This window comes from Salmo salar, chromosome 09 (genome assembly GCF_965601325.2).
Source record: "Salmo salar chromosome 09, fSalSal1, whole genome shotgun sequence".
Classification (NCBI taxonomy): Eukaryota; Metazoa; Chordata; class Actinopteri; order Salmoniformes; family Salmonidae; genus Salmo; species Salmo salar.
In genome coordinates, this window is record NC_138299.1 from 70,866,399 (window position 1) to 70,886,412 (window position 20,014).

A 20,014-nucleotide genomic window follows, 5' to 3' on the forward strand; every position below is an offset into this window, starting at 1 on the left:
TCACATGATACAACTGTTAATATTCCCTACAAACCATGAATGAAACATTGATGAGCGCCCTCTAATGTAGCAGACAAATTCTGCAACACCTGAAGGGTAAACTACAAAGCAGGATTAATGAGTTAGCCAGATAAACAACCAGAAATAACTTGATTTTCTGGTTCATTAAGAAAGATAAACTTAGATATGTGTTTTTGGTTACTGAGTCATTAGACCATGCCCAATTCAAGCTTATATTTCTAAAGAATAAAAAGTCATTTCAGAATATTTCCACAAGTTAACTGGCTCATTGATCCTGCTTTCTAGTATAACTCATTGATCCTGCTTTCTAGTATACCACTCTACAAAATATGTGAATGAAAAATCAAGTGAAATACTGTTTCATTTTATTTAATAAGCTGGTAAATTATAAATTATCGCACATAAAATATTATTTTCAATAGTTACAAAGTGGATAGCAACGTCTGGTAGCGGATCAAAAAACAAGAGGGCGGCAGTTTACAAAGGTTTCAGTTTCATCTGACGACACAGGATTTGAACAGCTGGGAGAGGAGTCGAGGTGCAGAGGAGGGGTATTCAACCACTGTTGACTAGCATCCTGTTAAGCAGAGGGTAGCCAATTACCCGACTAGCAGCAGCAAACACAATGGTAACAGAGGTAGCTCCAGAACACACTGAAAACAAAGAAGGGGGATGCTGTACTCTTATGTCAATGAGTTTGAAGAGGGAGGAAATGGGAGAAGGATGTGGAGGATGTATGACAATAAAAATAAAAAAGTGGATCATACCACAACATGCGGGGGCGCATCAGAGAAGGGTCAACTTAATCAGATGAGGAGGAAGTAGCATCTTTGGCTTTCCCTTGGAGAGAGATGCTACGTGGAGCTACGACAGCGGCTGAGAGACGATAGGGGAAAGGTTCAGCGAGCTGGTTGAAGAAGCAGCCCGTTCAGAGCGCACCACTTGATCTGTGAGTCCAACGGCCTATTACTTCACTTCAACTCCAGAAGTCATCTTCACTTTGTCACTGATTTTTCATTTTCTTTCTGGTCCTTCCACCTGCCTCCCCCGGGTCATAGGCCATGGTTGACCGGACCACTAGGGTGGGTGGGGTTGGGTTGGTTGTGTTGTCCCCTCTACGTTAAGTCTGAGGGAACTTCCTGTTTACCATGTGCCACGTTCATTGTTTTTTTGTTTTTTTTCTACACAAGGCCCAAAGGGCCTTCTGCTCTGTGTATTCTACTTGGACATCTGTTGCTGGATGTGGAGCAGGAACTCGTAGTAGGAGAAAGCTGATTCCGACCGGTCCTCTACCAAGTGCTGGAAAAAGCTGGTCTTAGCTGAAGCATCATCCCTACGGGGAGAAGTAATGAAATGAATAAGCATGTGAAATAAGAAGGAGCGCATATAGTCCGAATACATATACATTCTATTGAAATTACTTTGATACTCTAAAAAAGGCCTCTTTGAATTTGTAAGACTTCCATTTGGTATGAAGAATTGTCCTCTGGCCTGTAGACATTTGTAGCAAACAGATCCTCACAGCAGCGTAGAGGTGCTGACTAACGGTGAATAAACTGTAAGCAATAAAAACAAAGAGTCGCACACTATGTATAAATTACTGGGAGTTTATACATAGTGTGCAACACTCTGTTTTTATAGCTTATAGTGCAACAATGCACCAGCATGACGTAAGAACACCTGATCGTTCCATGACAGACTGACCAGGTGAATCAAGGTGAAAGCTATGATCCCTTACTTATTTCACTTGTTAAATCCACTTCAATCAGTGTAGATTAAGGGGAGGAGACAAGTTAAATCTTTTTTAAGCCTTGAGACATGGATTGTGTGCAGTCGTGGCCAAAAGTTTTGAGAATGACACAAATATTCATTTTCACGAAGTCTGCATGGTGGCAATTTGCATAAACTCCAGAATGTTATGAAGAGCGATGAGATGAATTGCAAAGTCCCTCTTTGCCATGCAAATGAACTGAATCCCCCAAAAACATTTCCACTGCATTTCAGCCCTGCCACAAAAGGACCAGCTGACGTCATGTCAGTGATTCTCTCGTTAACACAGGTGTGAGTGCTGATGAGGACAAGGCTGAAGATCACTCTGTCATGCTGATTGAGTTCGAATAACAGACTGGAAGCTTCAAAAGGAGGGTGGTGCTTGGAATCATTGTTCCAAGCACCACGTGCCCTCATCATTGTTTTGCACAAAAAGGGCTTCACAGGCAAGGATATTGCTGCCAGTAAGATTGCACCTAAATCAACCATTTATCGGATCATCAAGAACTTCAAGGAGAGCGGTTCAATTGTTGTGAAGAAGGCTTCAGGGCGAACAAGAAAGTCCAGCAAGCGCCAGGACCATCTCCTAAAGTTGATTCATCTGCGGGATCGGGGCACCACCAGTACAGAGCTTGCTCAGAAATGGCAGCAGGCAGGTGTGAGTGCATCTGCACGCACAGTGAGGCGAAGACTTTTGGAGGATGGCCTGGTGTCAAGGCAGCAGCAAAGAAGCCACTTCTCTCCAGGAAAAACATCAGGGACAGACTGATATTCTGCAAAAGGTACAGGGATTGGACTGCTGAGGACGAGGGTAAAGTAATTTTCTCTGATGAATCCCCTTTCCGATTTTTTGGGGCATCTGGAAAAAAGCTTGTCCGGAGAAGACAAGGTGAGCGCTACCATCAGTCCTGTGTCATGCCAACAGTAAAGCATCCCGAGACCATTCATGTGTGGGGTTGCTTCTCAGCCAAGGGAGTGGGCTCACTCACAATTTTGCCTAAGAACACAGCCATGAATAAAGAATGGTACCAACACATCCTCCGAGAGCAACTTCTTCCAACCATGCAGGAACAGTTTGGTGACAAACAATGCCTTTTCCAGCATGATGGAGCACCTTGCCATAAGGCAAAAGTGATAACTAAGTGGCTCGGGGAACAAAACATAGATATTCTGGGTCCATGGCCAGGAAACTCCCCAGGCCTTAATCCCATTGAGAACTTGTGGTCAATCCTCAAGAGGCGGGCGGACAAACAAAAACCCACAAATTCTGACAAACTCCAAGCATTGATTGTGCAAGAATGGGCTGCCATCAGTCAGGATGTGGCCCAGAAGTTGATTGACAGCATGCCAGGGCGGATTGCAGAGGTCTTGAAAAAGAAGGGTCAACACTGCAAATATTGACTCTTTGCATCAACTTCATATAATTGTCAGTAAAAGCATTTGACACTTATGAAATGCTTGTAATTATACTTCAGTATTCCATAGTAACGTCTGACAAAAATATCTAAAGACACTGAAGCAGCAAACTTTGTGAAAATTAAAAATTTGTGTCATTCTCAAAACTTTTGGCCACGACTGTATGTGTGCCATATAGAAGAAGGTGAATGGGCAAGGCAAAATAATTAAGTGCCAGGCGCACCAGTTTAAAAAGGGGGTTACAACTCAATACTAGGAAGGTGTTCCTAACGTTTTGTACACTCACTATGTGGTCACCGATGGCTTCCTACACGACACGGACCCAGGCACTCACTAGCAACAAACACACATAAGCGTCAATGGATCAGACCAGGGGTACTTGACTTACTTCACGATGTGAAGTGTTGAGCTGAAGGTTCGCGAGTCCTGTAGCCAGGCGAGGAGTGCGCGTAGTCGTTCAGACAGAGGAGTTTCCAGCTCAGGAATTTGGGTCTGGTATTCATAAGAGACAAAGAAGAAAAAAACTAAGACCCACAGCTTTGTTTTTACTACTCAAGACAGTCTACACGGTGTGTGTCTGTGTGTGAAAAAACTAAAGATAACTAGTAGTTGGTTTCAATCCCAGATCTCCACAAGTCTGATGTGTTTGTGATTTAGTGAAATATGGAAGTGTGGTTCGGAATGTGAAGCAGGCCTGTGGTTTAGGGATGTGTTGGTCTTTTCCCGAAAGATGGAATCAAAAAAGCAAACAAAACCTCGACAATTGCTACTTGGCCTGTGTTTGGTTGTAACACACCCACGTTGTGTGGTATTACATTATTTAGGTAGCCACGGGCCTTTTGTCAAAAAAGTAGAACCAAATAAACAAACCGACTAAAATGTAAATTACTCCCTGGCTGAACTGACTAAGTACAGTACTATTTCATTGTGAAGCACCAGCTGGACACAGCACAGAGTTATACACAGCAATAAATGTGTCACATTGTGTCTAATGAATGTTAGTGCCCCACTAACCATGTTAGGGGGTATTGAAGCATGGTTTGGGCAACCCAGCACGTCTCGAATGAACATATCATTACAGCATTTCCCAATCCACAAGTAAAACACCTGGAGAAGAGAACAGAAAGGAAGTTAATGAAGAGTACATTTCTACACGGGACAGTAACAAGGATCCTTCTTCAAATACATGAATCTTTCCTCCATTCCCTTCCTTGAGGTAAACACTGATCTACACCGAGTGTGAAAACCATTATGGACACCTGCTCATTCCATGACATAGACTGACCAGGTGAAAGCTATGATCCCTTATTTATGTCACTTGTTAAATCCACCTTAAAAATCAGTGTAGACGAAGGGGAAGAGACAGGTTAAAAATAATTGCCTTGGATTGTGTATGTGTGCTATTCAGAGGGTGAATGGGCAAGACAAAAGATTTAAACAACAATCGGATAAAAAAAAAAAAAAAACGCAAAAACACGCGCTAAAAACCTATATGTAACATGAATCATTCCAGAATACCACAAGAACACACATCCTTAATTAACCTAATGAACGAGACAGGGGCGACATCTCCACCCATAATTCAGACACTTGAAAACCTGTTATCACAGATCCCGGCCGAACTCATGTCCTTAATTAACCAAACGAATGAGACGGCGACATCTCCCATAATTGCGACAGATGAAAATCTGTTATCACAGATCCCAGCCGAACTCATATCCTTAATTAAGTGCCTTTGAGCGGTGTATGTATAGTAGGTGCCAGGCACACCGGTTTAAGTGTGTCAAGAACTGCAACGCTGCGATATTGCCTTCACCGAGCCAACCTTGTCAGATCTGTTATCATCATGGAGGAACGGATGGAGGAGTTTATTGCTAAAAAGTCCTCAAACAGAGACGAGGTCCATTTTTTCAGGGACTTCAGTCATTTGACTGAGAACATAGCAGGACTTACGCTGCCACAGTCCATGAGGAAAGCGCCTTCTCTGGTCAGCTTCTCAGCCGTAAGGTGCAGCAGATGGGGCTGGGGCACTATGCAGTCGTTCAGGTGGAGCGCCCCCTGTGGACAGAAAAGGGTAAAGCAGTCTACCTTTTAGTATACCGTAATTTCCGGACTATTGAGCGCACCCGAATATAAACCGCACCCACTGAATTTTTTATTTATTTTGAACATAAATAAGCCGCACATGTCTATAAGCCGCAGGTGCCTACCGGTACATTGAAACAAATGAACTTTACACAGGCTTTAACGAAACACGGCTTGTAACAAAAATAAATAGGCTTTAACGAAACACGGCTTGTAACAACAACAAAAAATAATTAGCAGTAAACAGTAGCCTACCAAGAAAGTCATTGCTCCAGACCAAGCTCCCGTGCAGCAGCTCTATTTCCTTTTCCAACAGCCAGATCAATCGCCTTCAACTTGAAAGCTGCATCATATGCATTTCTCTGTGTCTTTGCCATGATGAGGGTGACAAAATGACTACCGTAATCAGAATGATGGGACGTTTGAGCGCACTCAATTTAATCTAAACAGTAAACAAAAGTTGTTTGACCTTAGACCAATGAAATTGCCGAACGGGTTAATGAAAGCTTCATGCCGCCAAAAAACTGAGCACGTCACAGAATGTTTTATTTTTTATAATTTTTATTTTTTAAAGTGGGAAGAATCCATATATTAGCCGCATCATTGTTTAAGCCGCGAGGTTCAAAGCCTGGGAAAAAAGTAGCGGCTTATAGTCCGGAAATTACGGTACTTGTGACCCACCAGGTAAAACAAAACCAACGTGTCCAGCTAGGAACCAGTGGAATGCTGGAGAGATGAATCAGTTGTTCAAAGCAGAGCGGGCTGTGTTGACCTCTCACCTGGTCTGAAATGGTGTCCAGGCGGTAGAGGTCGGGGTGGACCGTGCGCATGATCTGCTGCAGCGGCTGGCTCTTGAACTCGCACATGGCGAAGACGCGCTCGTCCAGCTTGGTGCTGGTCCCTGTGCGCAGTGCTTTCTGTTAGGTGGAGAGAAAGGAGAAGAAGGAAGGGGAAAGAGGAGGAGAGGAGGGAGCACAGATTCATGAGAAGGGATAGCATTGACAGCTTGAACGGCTTCTGACTAGTGACGGAGACATACGGCGCATACAAAAGCTCTGTGTGTGTGTGTGTGTTGGTCAGACAGACCTGTTTGAGTAATGCCAGCACGTAGAGGGGGAAGAGACAGAGGGCCGCAGGGGCGATGAGACCAGACTGCTGCAGATTCGAGACGGTGTTCTTGTACGCACTCAGGGAGTCCACCACCGCATTCACCAGGGCATCTCGGGCGTCCGACAGGCTTGACGATATCGACCGGTCAATGGCTGTTCATAGGAATACAAAATAAAAATGTATGAATAAAAAAAAACGGATCTCATGAACAAATGCAGCATATATATATATATATATATATATATATATATATATATATATATATATATATATATATATATATATATATATATATATATATATATATACACACACACACACACACACACACACACACACACACACTCACCCATGTTGGCTAGGAGGCAGGTGATGGCCTGAACGTCAGCCCCGGCATATACATCACTCAGCTGGCTGACCACTGGCAGACACAGAGTATGGACCCTGATCCGCCTCTTCCCTAGGAGGACGGAGGGAGTGGGGGATAGGAGCAGAGATGAGGGTAGATGAATTTGTCTTTGTTAGGCGATATTAAAATAACAACTCTTTGTACTAGAACTGGGACTAATTATTCATTATTTATGTAAAAGTCGGGAATGACTTCTCCAAATATTTCCACAATGAATGAAACGGTGAGATGGTGTTCACCTTTGCTGGAGGTGTACAGCAGCGCAGCCTGGAAGCAGGCCAGTGAGGTGTCGGCCATGCTCTCCTCTATAGACATCTGCACAGCGAAGCCCGAGTCTGGGTTGACATTGGCCAGGGACAGCAGGTCCGTCGAGCGCACAAAGAAGTTCCCATGGAATGTGTGGATGGACAAGCCTGTTGACCAAGGAGACATACAAAGTAATGATGACCGCTAAATCGATCTAGAAATTGTCAAGAAATGTGTACTGTTTGGCCTCCCAAGTGGCGCAGTGCTCTAAGGCACAGCATCGCAGTGCTAGAGGCGTCACTACAGACCCGGGTTCGACCCCAGGCTGTGTCGCAGCCGGCCGCGACTGGGAGACCCATGAGGCATTGTCCGGGTTAGGGGAGGGTTTGGCCGGGCCGGGATGTCCTTGTCCTATCGCACTCTAGCGACTCCTTGTGGTGGGCCGGGCACAATGCACGCCGACTTCGGTCGCCAGTTGTACGGTGTTTCCTCCGACACATTGGTGCGGCTGGCTTCCGGGTTAAGCGAGCAGTGTGTGGCTTGGCAGGGTCGTGTTTCTCGACCTTTGTCTCTCACGAGTCCATACGGGAGTTGCAGCGATGGGACAATTGGATATGATGAAATTGGGGAAGAAAAACACGTAAAAAAATACTAACAAATTTGTGGAGTGACCTCAGTACCTTTCAGAAAAAGATTTAAAAAAACTACTCAGACAATACAAAACAAAATATACCATTTGAAGAAACAAACTAACAAAATAGACCTACCTTTGGTGCAGCGTATCCTCATGACAGCCTCGAAGCCAATCTTCCTGGTGAGGTAGCGCTCCAGATCCTTCTGGAACTTGTCCAGCTGGGCCGGGTTGTGAACGTGGTGCAACGAGGGGTAGTAGAAGATACTACCCGCTGAGTATTTAGACACACACGCTGGCCCGAGAAAAAAAAAAAAATATATATATATATTTTTTTTTAAAGAAGTAGAAAAAGAAAAGGATAGAAAGAAGGAAAGAAAGAAAGATAGAGGGAAAAAAAGAGAATGCGGTGTGTAGCCTTAGGTTGACTCTAATGACTGCTGTATTCTATTTTGCCAAAACCATTCTCTTTAAGACGCCAGTCTCTTTCTCAACTTTTAGCATTTTCCTAAACAGTAACCTGTCTATTATATAATCTAAGGAATGGACTATCACGTCTTACCTAGTGAGGCCAGGTCAGAGTACTGGGAGCTGAGGAGGAATAGGTCGACTCCTATCTGCTGACCAGAACAGTCCAGGGCCAGCTTCTTGTAGAAGTCTGTGGCTGGGCCCAGGTGTTGGACCCCCTATCACAACATAACATACAGAACAGACTTAATAGACAACTGGAACCTTACATTACAGAACCATATGTTCTGACAGTATGTGTGTCATGCCTGTGTGTGCGACTCAGCACTCATACCTTGGTGCTGGACCTCTGGTTGGGGTCCTCCCGGGACTGCAGCAGGCCGGCACCCAGCGTGGGTAGCTGGGTCTGGAACACGGAGACGCGGCCCCCTGTGGAGGACATGAGCTTGTAGGCAGCCTGCAGTGCCGGGCCCAGGGCACTGTGGGTCTCCCTGGTCTGGCTAAACATGCCGGGTAGGGAGGTCAACAGGACCCTCACCAGCTGTGAGGGGGAGTGGGAGAGAAAATGAGAGCGAGAAGAGAGATCAGAGGGAGAGAGAACAGTCAAAATGACTAAAGATGCACTCACACACCAGCATCAGAAAACAAATTGACTATCACACTAAAGCAACCATACATGGTCAGAAACACAAAGACTCTCACCCTCCAGTCATAATTATTATTACAAAAAAAAAAAAAAAAAAAAAAAAATCAGCCTGTGATGACACTGGTAAACACAAATAGTTCCACACATTCTCAGTCAAAGAAAAACCTTTACCGCTCTGCTTTCCTTCAGGTTCACCAGTAGACTGTCGTGGGTTGGAATGAAGATATCTACAAAAACAGAACAAAGATAATTTACTGCATCACCACAGCTCACATTCCATGTCCTGGGATAATTCACTTGGAGAAATGACTATATTCACCAGCAGAAGGACAAGTCATTACATCTCTACAGTACACATTATTTTTACCATTAGTGAATAAGTGACATGTCGGTTTGAGGGAGAGGAGGGTGTAGTCAGTCTGCAGTCAACAACACCTTTGCCTTGCCAAGAGCTATTTGTTGTTTGGTAAGACAACGACATGTTGGCTCGAGCACAAACCGACTGGCACCCAGGCTGGGGATTTTTAGGCAGTGGACCTAAAGACGGAGGAGAGCTGACTGAAACACACACACAGAACACACACCGTCGATGTCGGAGACCACCAGCATCTGGGGCTGCGAGAGGCTCTCGTGAAGGTTGTAGAAGTGGATGGTGCTGTTGAAGGTGATGAAGCCCACTCGGGTACGCGTGTCCCCCGGCATCCTGAGACACAGAACAGACACCCCCCGGAGAGTTAGCCTAGCCGCGGCATGTAACAGTACTGTACAACGGAACAGGTCAAGAAAATGGCAGAATAACTCTCTGGTTTGAGAGATACCAGATGTGTGTGAGTGTGGAGTTCTGGTGAACTCTTTTTCACGTCAGAATGTGGGATTATGGAGTTCAAGTTGACGTGACTGAGATTTTCCAGACATCGGAACCAGCAGTGAACCTTCGTCAGAGCTAGTTTTGTATAGTTGCAACAAAGAACAGGATAATTTCCTGGGGAAAAACAGGAAGGACAGTCCTGCTAAAGTATTTCATGTTTCTCTTTTCTTTTTTTCTGGCAAGAGTTCAAGTATATACACTTCAAAATGGTTTGCTCCCTGTGGAACTGTCCGATTAAATTTGGATTTGACCAAATCTTATTGTTCACCATGTGTATGAATGTTGACGGACTTAACTACTAAAACAGAAAGCAACAGAGCGATCACCCTTTACTTTTATATGCCTCCGGTTCTTACGCACTTGCAAGCCGGCCAATACTAGTATGACTTTTATAGTAGGGCTTGACCTGTTTCACATTTGATCCATGGCTTTTATTAGTTGATTTTTCTTTGAAATGGAGCCTTGACTACTTAATAGTAGGAGTGTGAGCAGGAAAGGCCTTTGTCAGACACATATAAACTGACTGGAAAACTATAGCTTCTGCACCGGTTATCTAAGTGAATTTATCAGGAGTCAACAGTAGTGCTATAAGCAACTCAGATCATATTGAACACATGAATCCAGGTGCGAAGCTACTTACTTGTCCAGGTTCTCCAGTAAAGTCTGACAGAAGACGTCCAGGTAGCCTGCATCCACCGCATTGTGAGACACATCCAGCACAAACAGGTACACTGCAGGCTGAGGGGGCCGCAGCTGGGGACAAAACATGCTTTACTCAAAACATTCAACCAGTTCACATCTGCAGACTGACAGTCTGATATTGGAAAGCACAGTGCCTTGCCATTGGTGACTGCATGAATCTGATGGAGACCTGCCCTCTAGAGGATTGTGGGCAAACTGTTTCTGGATGAATGAACACTGATCTAAAAAAAAAATCAAAATAATCACTCACCATGTAATCTGAAGAGGCTATGAACTCCACAGTGGAGTTCTGCACCTCTGGCCTCTTGTGGGGCTCTCCATAGGAGCGGGTCACGGGATTGTACATGAACTCATCGGGAACTGCGAGGGTGAGAATATGCGCGTTCAAGTCATATTTAACGTCTCGCATTTTGGACGGTGCTGCCCTAAGTACACATTGAATAGAGGGATCCGTACCATCGTTGACCCTGTAGCAGAGGCTGCATTTCCATCTCCTCTGGTCCAGGAAGGAGACGAAGGGGTTAATGTAGGTACGACAGGAGCGACATCTCACTATGGTGCTGGACGTGATCACTGGGAGTTGCTATGGATGGAGAAAGAGAGAAAAAAAAATACTATTTATTTTTTTAACTAGGCAAGTCAGTTAAAGAACAAATTCTTATTATAATGATGGCCTACCCGGGCCAAACCCGGACGACGCTGGGCCAATTGTGCGCCGCCCTATGGGGCTCCCAACCACGGCTGGATGTGATACAGCCTGGATTTGAACCAGGGACTGTAGTGACGCCTCTAGCACTGAGATGCAGTGCCTTAGACCGCTGCGCCACTCGGGAGCCCAAAGATGAAGACGACTGTTGATTTGTGGTTTGTTACTCATTAAATGATTTATGAAAATGTGTTCTACATTCTACATCTGATCAAACCTGCGTCTGCAATCTATAGAAGAGGATTCCTTCTGTAAAGTCCTTATATCAACAGTCTGCTTTTTGTACTTTTACCACCTTGCACTTGGACACTTTCAATGAAACTAAAATCATGGCTTTCTGCACCTCCTCACCCTCCAGCTCATCCTGCCTTGCCTCCTGCTTTTCTGTTTCTGAACTCAGGTCAACTTCCTATGACATACTGACAGGGTGTTATTAAGGGGCACTGAACGCCAGTCAATATAAATAACCACTAAAGTGTCTTATTCCAGGATATTCACTCAATTCCACAACAAAACATTTGTGCTATGTTCAATGTAGCGTTTCAATTCAATTGCACTTCCAAGTTGGTAGCTTCCTGAAATGTCAGTTGCTTACACCTAACCAAACCTCTCAGATCTACACCAGCGCATAGGAGTTAGGGGCTAGAGGATGTTTGTGGACAGGGCCCGGGTATTAGGGCTGGGTGTCTTCTTACTGCGAGGTCTCTGAAGGGGTGCAGGAGGAGGCCCAGGGGCAGCCGGGCTTTATTCAGCAGGGCCTGGGTCTGTGGGATGTTGGTCAGGGTACACCTGAATGTGCTGTGGAGGCCAGAGAGAAGAGCTTTTAGCACAGCTTTGTAAAGGCATGAGCTAATAAGTTCAATTGAGTGAGCGGGGACTATGGAGGTACAATGCAGTGTGGAGATAGAGGAGAAGTACATTTGAAATCAACAAATGTTCCCAATATGCGTTTTGCTTGATCCTATAAATAAACTTGGGATCGCACTTGTCATTCCTAGTGTTTCAGTTTACACTGAATATTGTCCGTTAGTGTTGTGTCCAGATACCAGCATATCCTCAAACCCACAAACTTCCCCTGCCCCTTACTCCGGGCTGCAGTTGGCCTTCTTGAGGTCAGCGTTGAGGTTGGGTTCGGGGGCATCCAAGGGCCGGTGGGGCAGAAGGTTCCTCTCCTGCAGCAGGTTGACGGGCCGCAGCGCCTCCACCTCTAGCTCTGGCACACCGCTCAGTCCCCCCAGGGCCGCAGACAGCTGGGACATGTTAGGGAAGGGCTGCATGGACAAACAGGAGGTAGTTAGTCTAACAGTCACTAGGGACAGGTAGATCATTACCACAAGGGTCAGGTGTGGAGCAGAGATGAACACGATAGAAAGGAACCGATATCCACAACACTAATATGCCCCCAGAGAAATGTATTGACATGGAGTGTCTTAGTAGGCCAACTCCTTTTCATGCATTTCATGAGGGACCATATTAAAATTACACAATAAGGCCCGGGGGGGTGTGGTATATGGCCAATATAGCACGGCTAAGGGCTGTTCTTATGCACAACGCAATGAGAAGGGCCTGGATACAGCCCTTAGCCGTGGTATATTGGCCATACACCACAAACCCCCGAGGTGCCCTATTGCTATTATACAACTGGTTAGCAATGTAATTAGAGCAGTAAAAATAAATGTTTTGTCATTCCTGTGGTGTACTATAAACAGGGTGGTTCTAGCCCTGAACGCTGATTGGCTGACAGCCGTATACCATGGGTGTGACAAAACATTTATTTTTACTGCTATAAATACGATGGTAACCAGTTTATAATAGCAATAAGGCACCTCTGGGGTTTGTGGAATATGGCCAATATACCACGGCTAAGGGCTGTATCCAGGCACTCCGGGTTTCTTCGTGCATAAGAACAGCCCTTAGCCGTGGTATATTGGCCATATACCACACCCCCTCGTACAGTGGGGGAAAATAGTATTTGATCCCCTGCTGATTTTGTACGTTTGCCCACTGATAAAGGATCAGTTTATAATTTTAATGGTATGTTTATTTGAACAGTGAGAGACAGAATAACAACAAAAAAATCCTGAAAAACGCATGTCTAAAATGTTATAAATTGATTTGCATTTTAATGAGGGAAATAAGTATTTGACCCACTCTCAATCAGAAAGATTTCTGGCTCCCAGGTGTCTTTTATACAGGTAACGAGCTGAGATTAGGAGCACACTGTTAAAGGGAGTGCTCCTAACCGCAGCTTGTTAACTGTAAAAAAGACATCTGTCCACTGAAGCAATCAATCAGATTCCAAACTCTCCACCATGGCCAAGACCAAAGAGCTCTCCAAGGATGTCAGGGACAAGATTGTAGACCTACACAAGGCTGGAATGGGCTACAAGACCATCGCCAAGCAGCTTGGTGAGAAGGTGACAACATTTGGTGCGATTATTCGCAAATGGAAGAAACACAAAAGAACTGTCAATATCCTTCGGCCTGGGGCTCCATGCAAGATCTCACCTCGTGGAGTTGCAATGATCATGAGAACGGTGAGGAATCAGCCCAGAACTACACGGGAGGATCTTGTCAATGATCTCAAGGCAGCTGGGACCATAGTCACCAAGAAAACAATTGGTAACACACTACGCAGTGAAGGACTGAAATCCTGCAGCGCCCGCAAGGTCCCCCTGCTCAAGTATACATATACATGCCCGTCTGAAGTTTGCCAATGAACATCTGAATGATTCAGAGGACAACTGGTGAAAGTGTTGTGGTCAGATGAGACTAAAATGGAGCTCTTTGGCATCAACTGAACTCGCCGTGTTTGGAGGAGGAGGAATGCTGCCTATGACCCAAAGAACACCATCTCCACCGTCAAACATGGAGGTGGAAACATTATGCTTTGGGGGTGTTTTTCTGCTAAGGGGACAGAACAACTTCAATGCATCAAAGGGACGATGGACGGGGCCATGTAGCGTCAAATCTTGGGTGAGAACATCCTTCCCTCAGCCAGGCTCATTGAAAATGGGTCGTGGATGGGTATTCCAGCATAACAATGACCCAAAACACATGGCCAAGGCAACAAAGGAGTGGCTCAAGAAGAAGCACATTAAGGTCCTGGAGTGGCCTAGCCTGTCTCCAGACCTTAATCCCATAGAAAATCTGTGGAGGGAGCTGAAAGTTCAAGTTGCCAAACGTCAGCCTCGAAACCTTAATGACTTGGAGAAGATCTGCAAAGAGGAGTGGGACAAAATCCCTCCTGAGATGTGTGCAAACCTGGTGGCCAACTACAAGAAACGTCTGACCTCTGTGATTGCCAACAAGGGTTTGCCACCAAGTACTAAGTCATGTTTTGCAGAGGGGTCAAATACTTATTTCCCTCATTAAAATGCAAATCATTTTATTACATTTTTTACATGTGTTTTTCTGGATTTTTGTTGTTATTCTGTTTCTCACTGTTCAAATAAACCTACTATTAAAATTATAGACTGATCATTTCTTTATCAGTGGGCAAATGTACAAAATCAGCAGGGGATCAAATAATATTTCCCCCCACTATACCTTATTGCTTAAATATACCAACGCTGTCAGCCAATCAGCATTCAGGGCTTGAACCACCCAATTTATTTAGAATATATATTATCTTTTAGTCATACACAACCAGGTGAGTTGTACCAGAATATCTTACCTGGGACAAATGCTGGTAGCCAGTTTGGTTGTACCTGCCGTGTGAGGGGGAGGAGCCTGTCCTGGGGGACGGCCTCTGCTGATAAGCTGGCTGCATGCTGGGGTAGCCATAGCCAAAGGGCGGGGCTTGTTTGGTCATGTCGGCAGAGGGGGGAATGGAGGACTCTAGAAATAGAGTGACAAGCATTAGGGTTGAATGTACCAATTGATAACTGCCTGCCCACTTAGTGCATTTAGGGTTGCGGTTGAGCAGAGAGAAATGTGGCAGCAGAAACATTCAATTGTGTCAAATGCCTCAAAGTAGAGCTGGATTTTTAAGAGCCGAGTACAGTATGTACCTGGGTAGCTGCCGCCTTCCAGGGAGTCGTAGCTGTTGGGCACCGGGGACGCACTGCCAGTGGTAGTTGAGGAACTATCACCACCTGACAGCGGGGATGGTGGGGGAAGGAAGAGAAAAACAGTTTTGAGGAGCTGCTCTCTAACTTTAAAAGTTTATTACAGCTCACATGCAGGCGGGAGAAAAATGACACATGAAAGATGGACAAGTTAGGCGTGTGTAAGCAGGGGAGGAGGACTGTGATGCTGATGAAATAGGAAAATAAGTGAAGCCATAGACAGACAGGCAGCAGTTCACCATCATCTCTCTAGGCTGTACACATCCAGCCTTCCCTTCCAGACCTCTGAGAGAAGACATTTTAGGTCTCGCCACCCACACCCACGCACTGGAAGCTCTGAACGAGTCGTTTAATCCAATTGGGCAAAACGGAGGGCTGTGACAGTGAACCAAGATAGCGCTGCCTCATTGGATGAGCTCCAATTATCACAGGCAGCTAAATCTGCCTGCCACCTCAGTGGATTAAGTGCTCTAGATATTAAAGAACCTGGGCCTGGGGAAACATGTATTATGACTGACAAGCCCTCCTACCACATGGGAATTCAGCTAATTAAACATATCAAAATGACAAAAAAAAGCTAAGTAGGCCTAAACAAAACGACAGCCAAGCAATGGAGAGTGACTGAATGATGATTGGCCAAATTTACAGAGAATGATAAGAAACCACTCGGGAAGAAATAGGACAAACAGAGAAACATCAGTGGCAAAAAAATTTGCATGAAAATGACATCCGAGGGCGTTTGGAGTGCAAGGGCAGAGGAGAAAGAGTTAAGGCATAGCACACTTAAATTAACCAAGTTGCTAATGAGTGTTAGCTGCTAGTGCTGACATGCCTCAGCCTCTACCCTTTTCCCATTGGAGACCAGTGAGCAGCAGAGAGCCTGTTGGCCCGTGGTAACAGGGGACATGCTAAATATAAAAAGCTGTTAACCTCTAGACAATAACACACTACCCAAGGGTGGGACCCACCAGCGCCTCTAGGACACTCATCAACACCTTCTCATTGAAACACTGCATGTACGCTGATAACAAAATATGAAATGTGGTATGAATAATATCATTATCAGGATAGCATAACTATGGAAGTTGCTAAGATTTCAGGTTCCAAACAAAGTGGAGGCTATTGACTGGCCCAGATAGGGGTCTATTGAAAATTGTGTTAAATGTTTAGAGCAGACATAATTTATTTAAATGCAAAACCAATCATGCAAAAATCTATTGTTTTTCAGGAGGATACAATTTGGAAATTCCAATGGGAAGCAATAAAGTTATTATTCATTCAGAGACCAGTTAGATCCCTTCCTGTAATTGAAATGCAGACAGACATTCCCAAATGGTTCGTGGGTGAGAGGAAAACTGAGGACATGATTGGAAAGGACAGGAACGAGTGCGTAGCCTGAATGTCAAGAAGACTAAACAGATTCTAAAACAGCTAATTTACTCTCAAACACTACACCGTACTCACATTGTTTGAACTTCTTTGTGATGAAGTTAGGATAACTGATCAGATGCTTCACACCATTCTGACTGCCATGCTTCTGTGATTTTAGTTACAACGAGCTCACATCACTAACATCAAATATCTATTGGGAACACTGTGATAATGTTGGGAGAAGATATGGCGTAGATGTTGAATGCGTGGACGCCGTCAGATGGGCAGCAGAGAGAGATGGATCTGCAAGTGGGGGGGCAGGCAAGCTGCTGGAGATGGGCAGAGGTGGCTTTGAGACATGAGTATGAATGCAAAGTGCCTGGGGTTGAAAGGAAAGTAAGTGGGTTGATGTGAGGGTCGGGTTGGTTGGGTGGTTATTGGAGTTGGGCTGGGATGAGGGGCGGGCGGGCAGGCAGGGATGGGAATAAAAGCTATAAGCAGACCTGCTTCCTCATCCTCCTCCTCATCAACATCCTCATCGGAGCTGGATGACAAGGGGGCAGCGTTGGTGGAGGCGTTGGCAGAGCTAGCGCCACTATTGGCTACATATCCGTACTGCATGCCTGTAGAGGGGTGGGAGAGGGTACAAAACAGAACAACCGTCAACTATGTGGAGGGGAGGAGGGGGCGAGGACGGAGCCAGAGGACTGTGAGTTTAGAAAATCTGTGTCTGTGTGGTGGGAATGTTGGTGAGGATGCTTGCGATTCGCCTGTGGAAACATCACTTCTCACTAGCTTCTACCAAATTGAGACAAAAACAAATCATGGTAGGATTGTATCTATGGAGAAGAGAAAACGGACAGCGAGACAGGACAAGAACAAAAAGGAGATAGAGGACCTATTCAATTCACTTAGTTAGACTAAGCCTACAAGAACTGAGTTTGAAAGATGAAATACAGATCCCTTCATCAATCATTTAATGAAGGTCCTCAGGGTGAGGACGGAGAACCACACAAACGTAAAAATGCAGGAACTAGGGCAGGCAAAATTACCGTATAACTGACGGTTATGGATGAAGACCGTCATGAAAATTAAGTAACCGTCATAACTGTAAAAAAAATAAAATAAAAAAATAAATAATGAAAACGGATATTACCGCGGTCATTTACCATCATCCAAAATTCCATGACTGTCACAGCCTCGGCAGGATCCTCTTAAACTTGCATCAAAATGGCAGACATGGGCATGCCATTGAGGACTTCAATGCTGATGACCAAATATAGAGCTACTATAGCAATATGGAGGCTAATTCGAAAGTTGAAATGCCTCTCTTCTCTCTCCATTTACCTTGCTGATGCCCCGGGGAGGAAGTGAAAGGAGTTCCTGAAGGTGGTCTATCTCCGTCAGCAGCCCCGGTGTTGTGTGTGACTCCATAGTGGTCATGTGCCATGGCTGCCTGGTGGCTTTGGTCATAGTGCTGGAGGACTGGGGCTTGGACTGGGGAGAAGACGACAATTAAGGCAGAGGCAAGTATTTCAAATATTGTCATCACATAAATTGAAAAGAAAAGGGGATTGACAAGTGTCTCAAAATCGATTATGTACGGACAATCACAACAGTGCAGTCGACTGTACCTGCATTACCCTGGCCGTTGACTGTGGCTGGTTGGCCGGGTGGAGCCATGCTATGCCCAGAGGGAACTGCTGCAGTAGATGCTGGGTGACTGGTGCCATTTCCTGGGGGATACTGGTGGAGGGGAGCGCCTATCAGGTTGGAAACGGCTCCTGGGCCGGTGGGAGACTGGGAGGAACGCAAAGTGCCGTACTGGCTGCTTCCTGGCGCAGAGGGGTACGAGACAATGGGGTATACGGGAGTGCCTTGGCTGCTGGGGGTCGCTGACACCAAGTTAAGCTGCTGGGGATAGATTAGCGCTTGGGAGGTGAGGTACTGCTGCTGTCCATGGTAGGCCCCATGCGGTGCGTAGGGGGATGGTTGTTGGAATGGAGGTGCCTGTTGGGGGTTTGGAGGGGCAACTGAGGTGGGAAGGGTGCCATAGGGCTGAGAGGGAGGATGGGAGCCTTGGGTTGCTCTGTATGCAGAGGGGGCTACAGTAGGTGCAGCAATAGGCTGGTGGTGGCTGTTGTGGTGGTAGTAAGCACTGTGGTCATTGTTCGTAATAGGAGATTTGTTGAGGGCAGGGGCACAGTGTCCTGAAATGGTTGGGTAGCCCTGCTGTTGAGGCCCTGCTCCATAGTACCCCGGAGGATATGTGGATGGGTAGGTCTGTCCTACTGGACCTGTGGAGAATGACAGGTTGAGGTTAGCAAAACCAGGATTTATGTTAGAATTTTTTTTTAAGGAGTTTGCGGCCAATTTACATATTGTTGATGGATTTTGGATCATCAATGTGTAATCAACCATTATCAAAAGTATTACCTACCTACATTACTAAATATTATATAGAAGGGGTCAAACCTGTCAATGTCAGCTAAGCAGTTACTGACTTATTCAAACCAACAGTAAAATAATTTTGCTAACTAGCTACCGGTGTATTGTCCTACCAGTAATGAGATGTCAATACCCTAGTTAGCTAGCCTAAAGGTTCCTCCCCTCCATGGACCCTGGCTGCGTTAGTACAATAAGCAAAGAAGATAGATAATTGCTGGCGACATCCATTTGTGAACATAACCAATATGACTACAAATACTTTAGTGATGTGGTTGTTCAAGATAGCTTGCCAACTAGCTAGCTGGCTAGTTGCAAGCTTGAATGGATGTTAGCTAGAAAGTTTAGCTTTCTCTTTAACGTTAGCTAGCAAGCTAGCTACAGTACAGTTGCTAGCTGTTTCTAGCTAACGTTAATGCTAATTAATAACAAACAGACATTTGTCCGTTTTTACTAGCTAATAACGCTATAGCTTACGTAAGTTAGTTATCTAAGCTAATTGCCAGACGCAATATGTAGCCATGCAACACCCTTTCACACAGCCACTAGCTATTTCAACCACTGGCACTTGCTAGTTTAGCTAGCGGCCGTATCTCCACGGCCCGTTTTACCATTCTGAAAGGGGGGTGCTGCTCCACCATTCGGCGTAGAGTTCATGCTGTAACCGACAGGGGTTTTCAGGTTCGTCTCTTGGTCACGAATGCACAGGGTGACAAAAACACATGAAAGGTTGTCACCAAGGCAATATTCCCATTAGCTAGCTAGGTGTTGGCTGAGGATTCTGTGCCCCCTACTCCGATGGCTGTCTAGCAAAGACGACAAGGTTCATCCACTTATGTGAAGCTGCCGTTTCTATGCGACTAGAGATGGCATAACGACGCCACCTGTCAGTAGGCAGAAGTGCAAGAGCTGCATCAGTGTTGGAAAAACAGAGTATTTAGCTAGTCGAATCAGCACCAATTTTTTCTGTCTTTCTAAATATTGAATATAGAGGTTTTATTTATTTGCATTAAACAATAAACCAGGGGATGATATCAGGGACATATGATG

The 20,014-nt window shown here is 45.3% G+C and overlaps 1 protein-coding gene across 2 annotated transcripts; it reads right to left on the reverse strand.

Annotated features, from left to right (window-relative positions):
• Positions 1-374: 374 nt before the first annotated feature.
• On the reverse strand, positions 375-19,851 carry sec24b (SEC24 homolog B, COPII coat complex component). Of its 2 annotated transcripts, XM_014212039.3 has the most exons (24): positions 19,576-19,851; positions 18,154-18,816; positions 17,867-18,016; positions 17,023-17,142; positions 15,092-15,175; positions 14,755-14,918; positions 12,165-12,349; positions 11,774-11,876; positions 10,829-10,955; positions 10,623-10,732; positions 10,311-10,423; positions 9,387-9,505; positions 8,974-9,029; positions 8,491-8,697; positions 8,251-8,374; positions 7,825-7,983; positions 7,051-7,224; positions 6,752-6,862; positions 6,379-6,554; positions 6,072-6,209; positions 5,161-5,265; positions 4,222-4,314; positions 3,596-3,699; positions 375-1,354 (listed from the first exon to the last, which is right to left on the reverse strand). In XM_014212039.3, the coding sequence occupies exons 1-24, from the start codon at positions 19,619-19,621 to the stop codon at positions 1,240-1,242; spliced, it is 3,546 nt and encodes a 1,181-aa protein (XP_014067514.2). In that variant the 5' UTR covers positions 19,622-19,851; the 3' UTR covers positions 375-1,239. The 2 variants fall into 2 exon arrangements, with proteins under 2 accessions (XP_014067514.2, XP_014067515.1); XM_014212040.3 differs by lacking the exon at positions 17,023-17,142.
• Positions 19,852-20,014: the final 163 nt, after the last annotated feature.

Excerpts from the sequence above, each read along its gene's own strand:
- sec24b (XM_014212039.3), bottom strand. The coding sequence starts at position 19,621 with ATGAACTCTACGCCGAATGGTGGAGCAGCACCCCCCTTTCAGAATG. Across the intron at positions 17,143-17,866 it reads CTCCCCGGGGCATCAGCAAG|GCATGCAGTACGGATATGTA; the intron begins GTAAATGGAGAG and ends ACCCCTCTACAG. Across the intron at positions 6,210-6,378 it reads TGCTGGCATTACTCAAACAG|AAAGCACTGCGCACAGGGAC; the intron begins GTCTGTCTGACC and ends TCCACCTAACAG.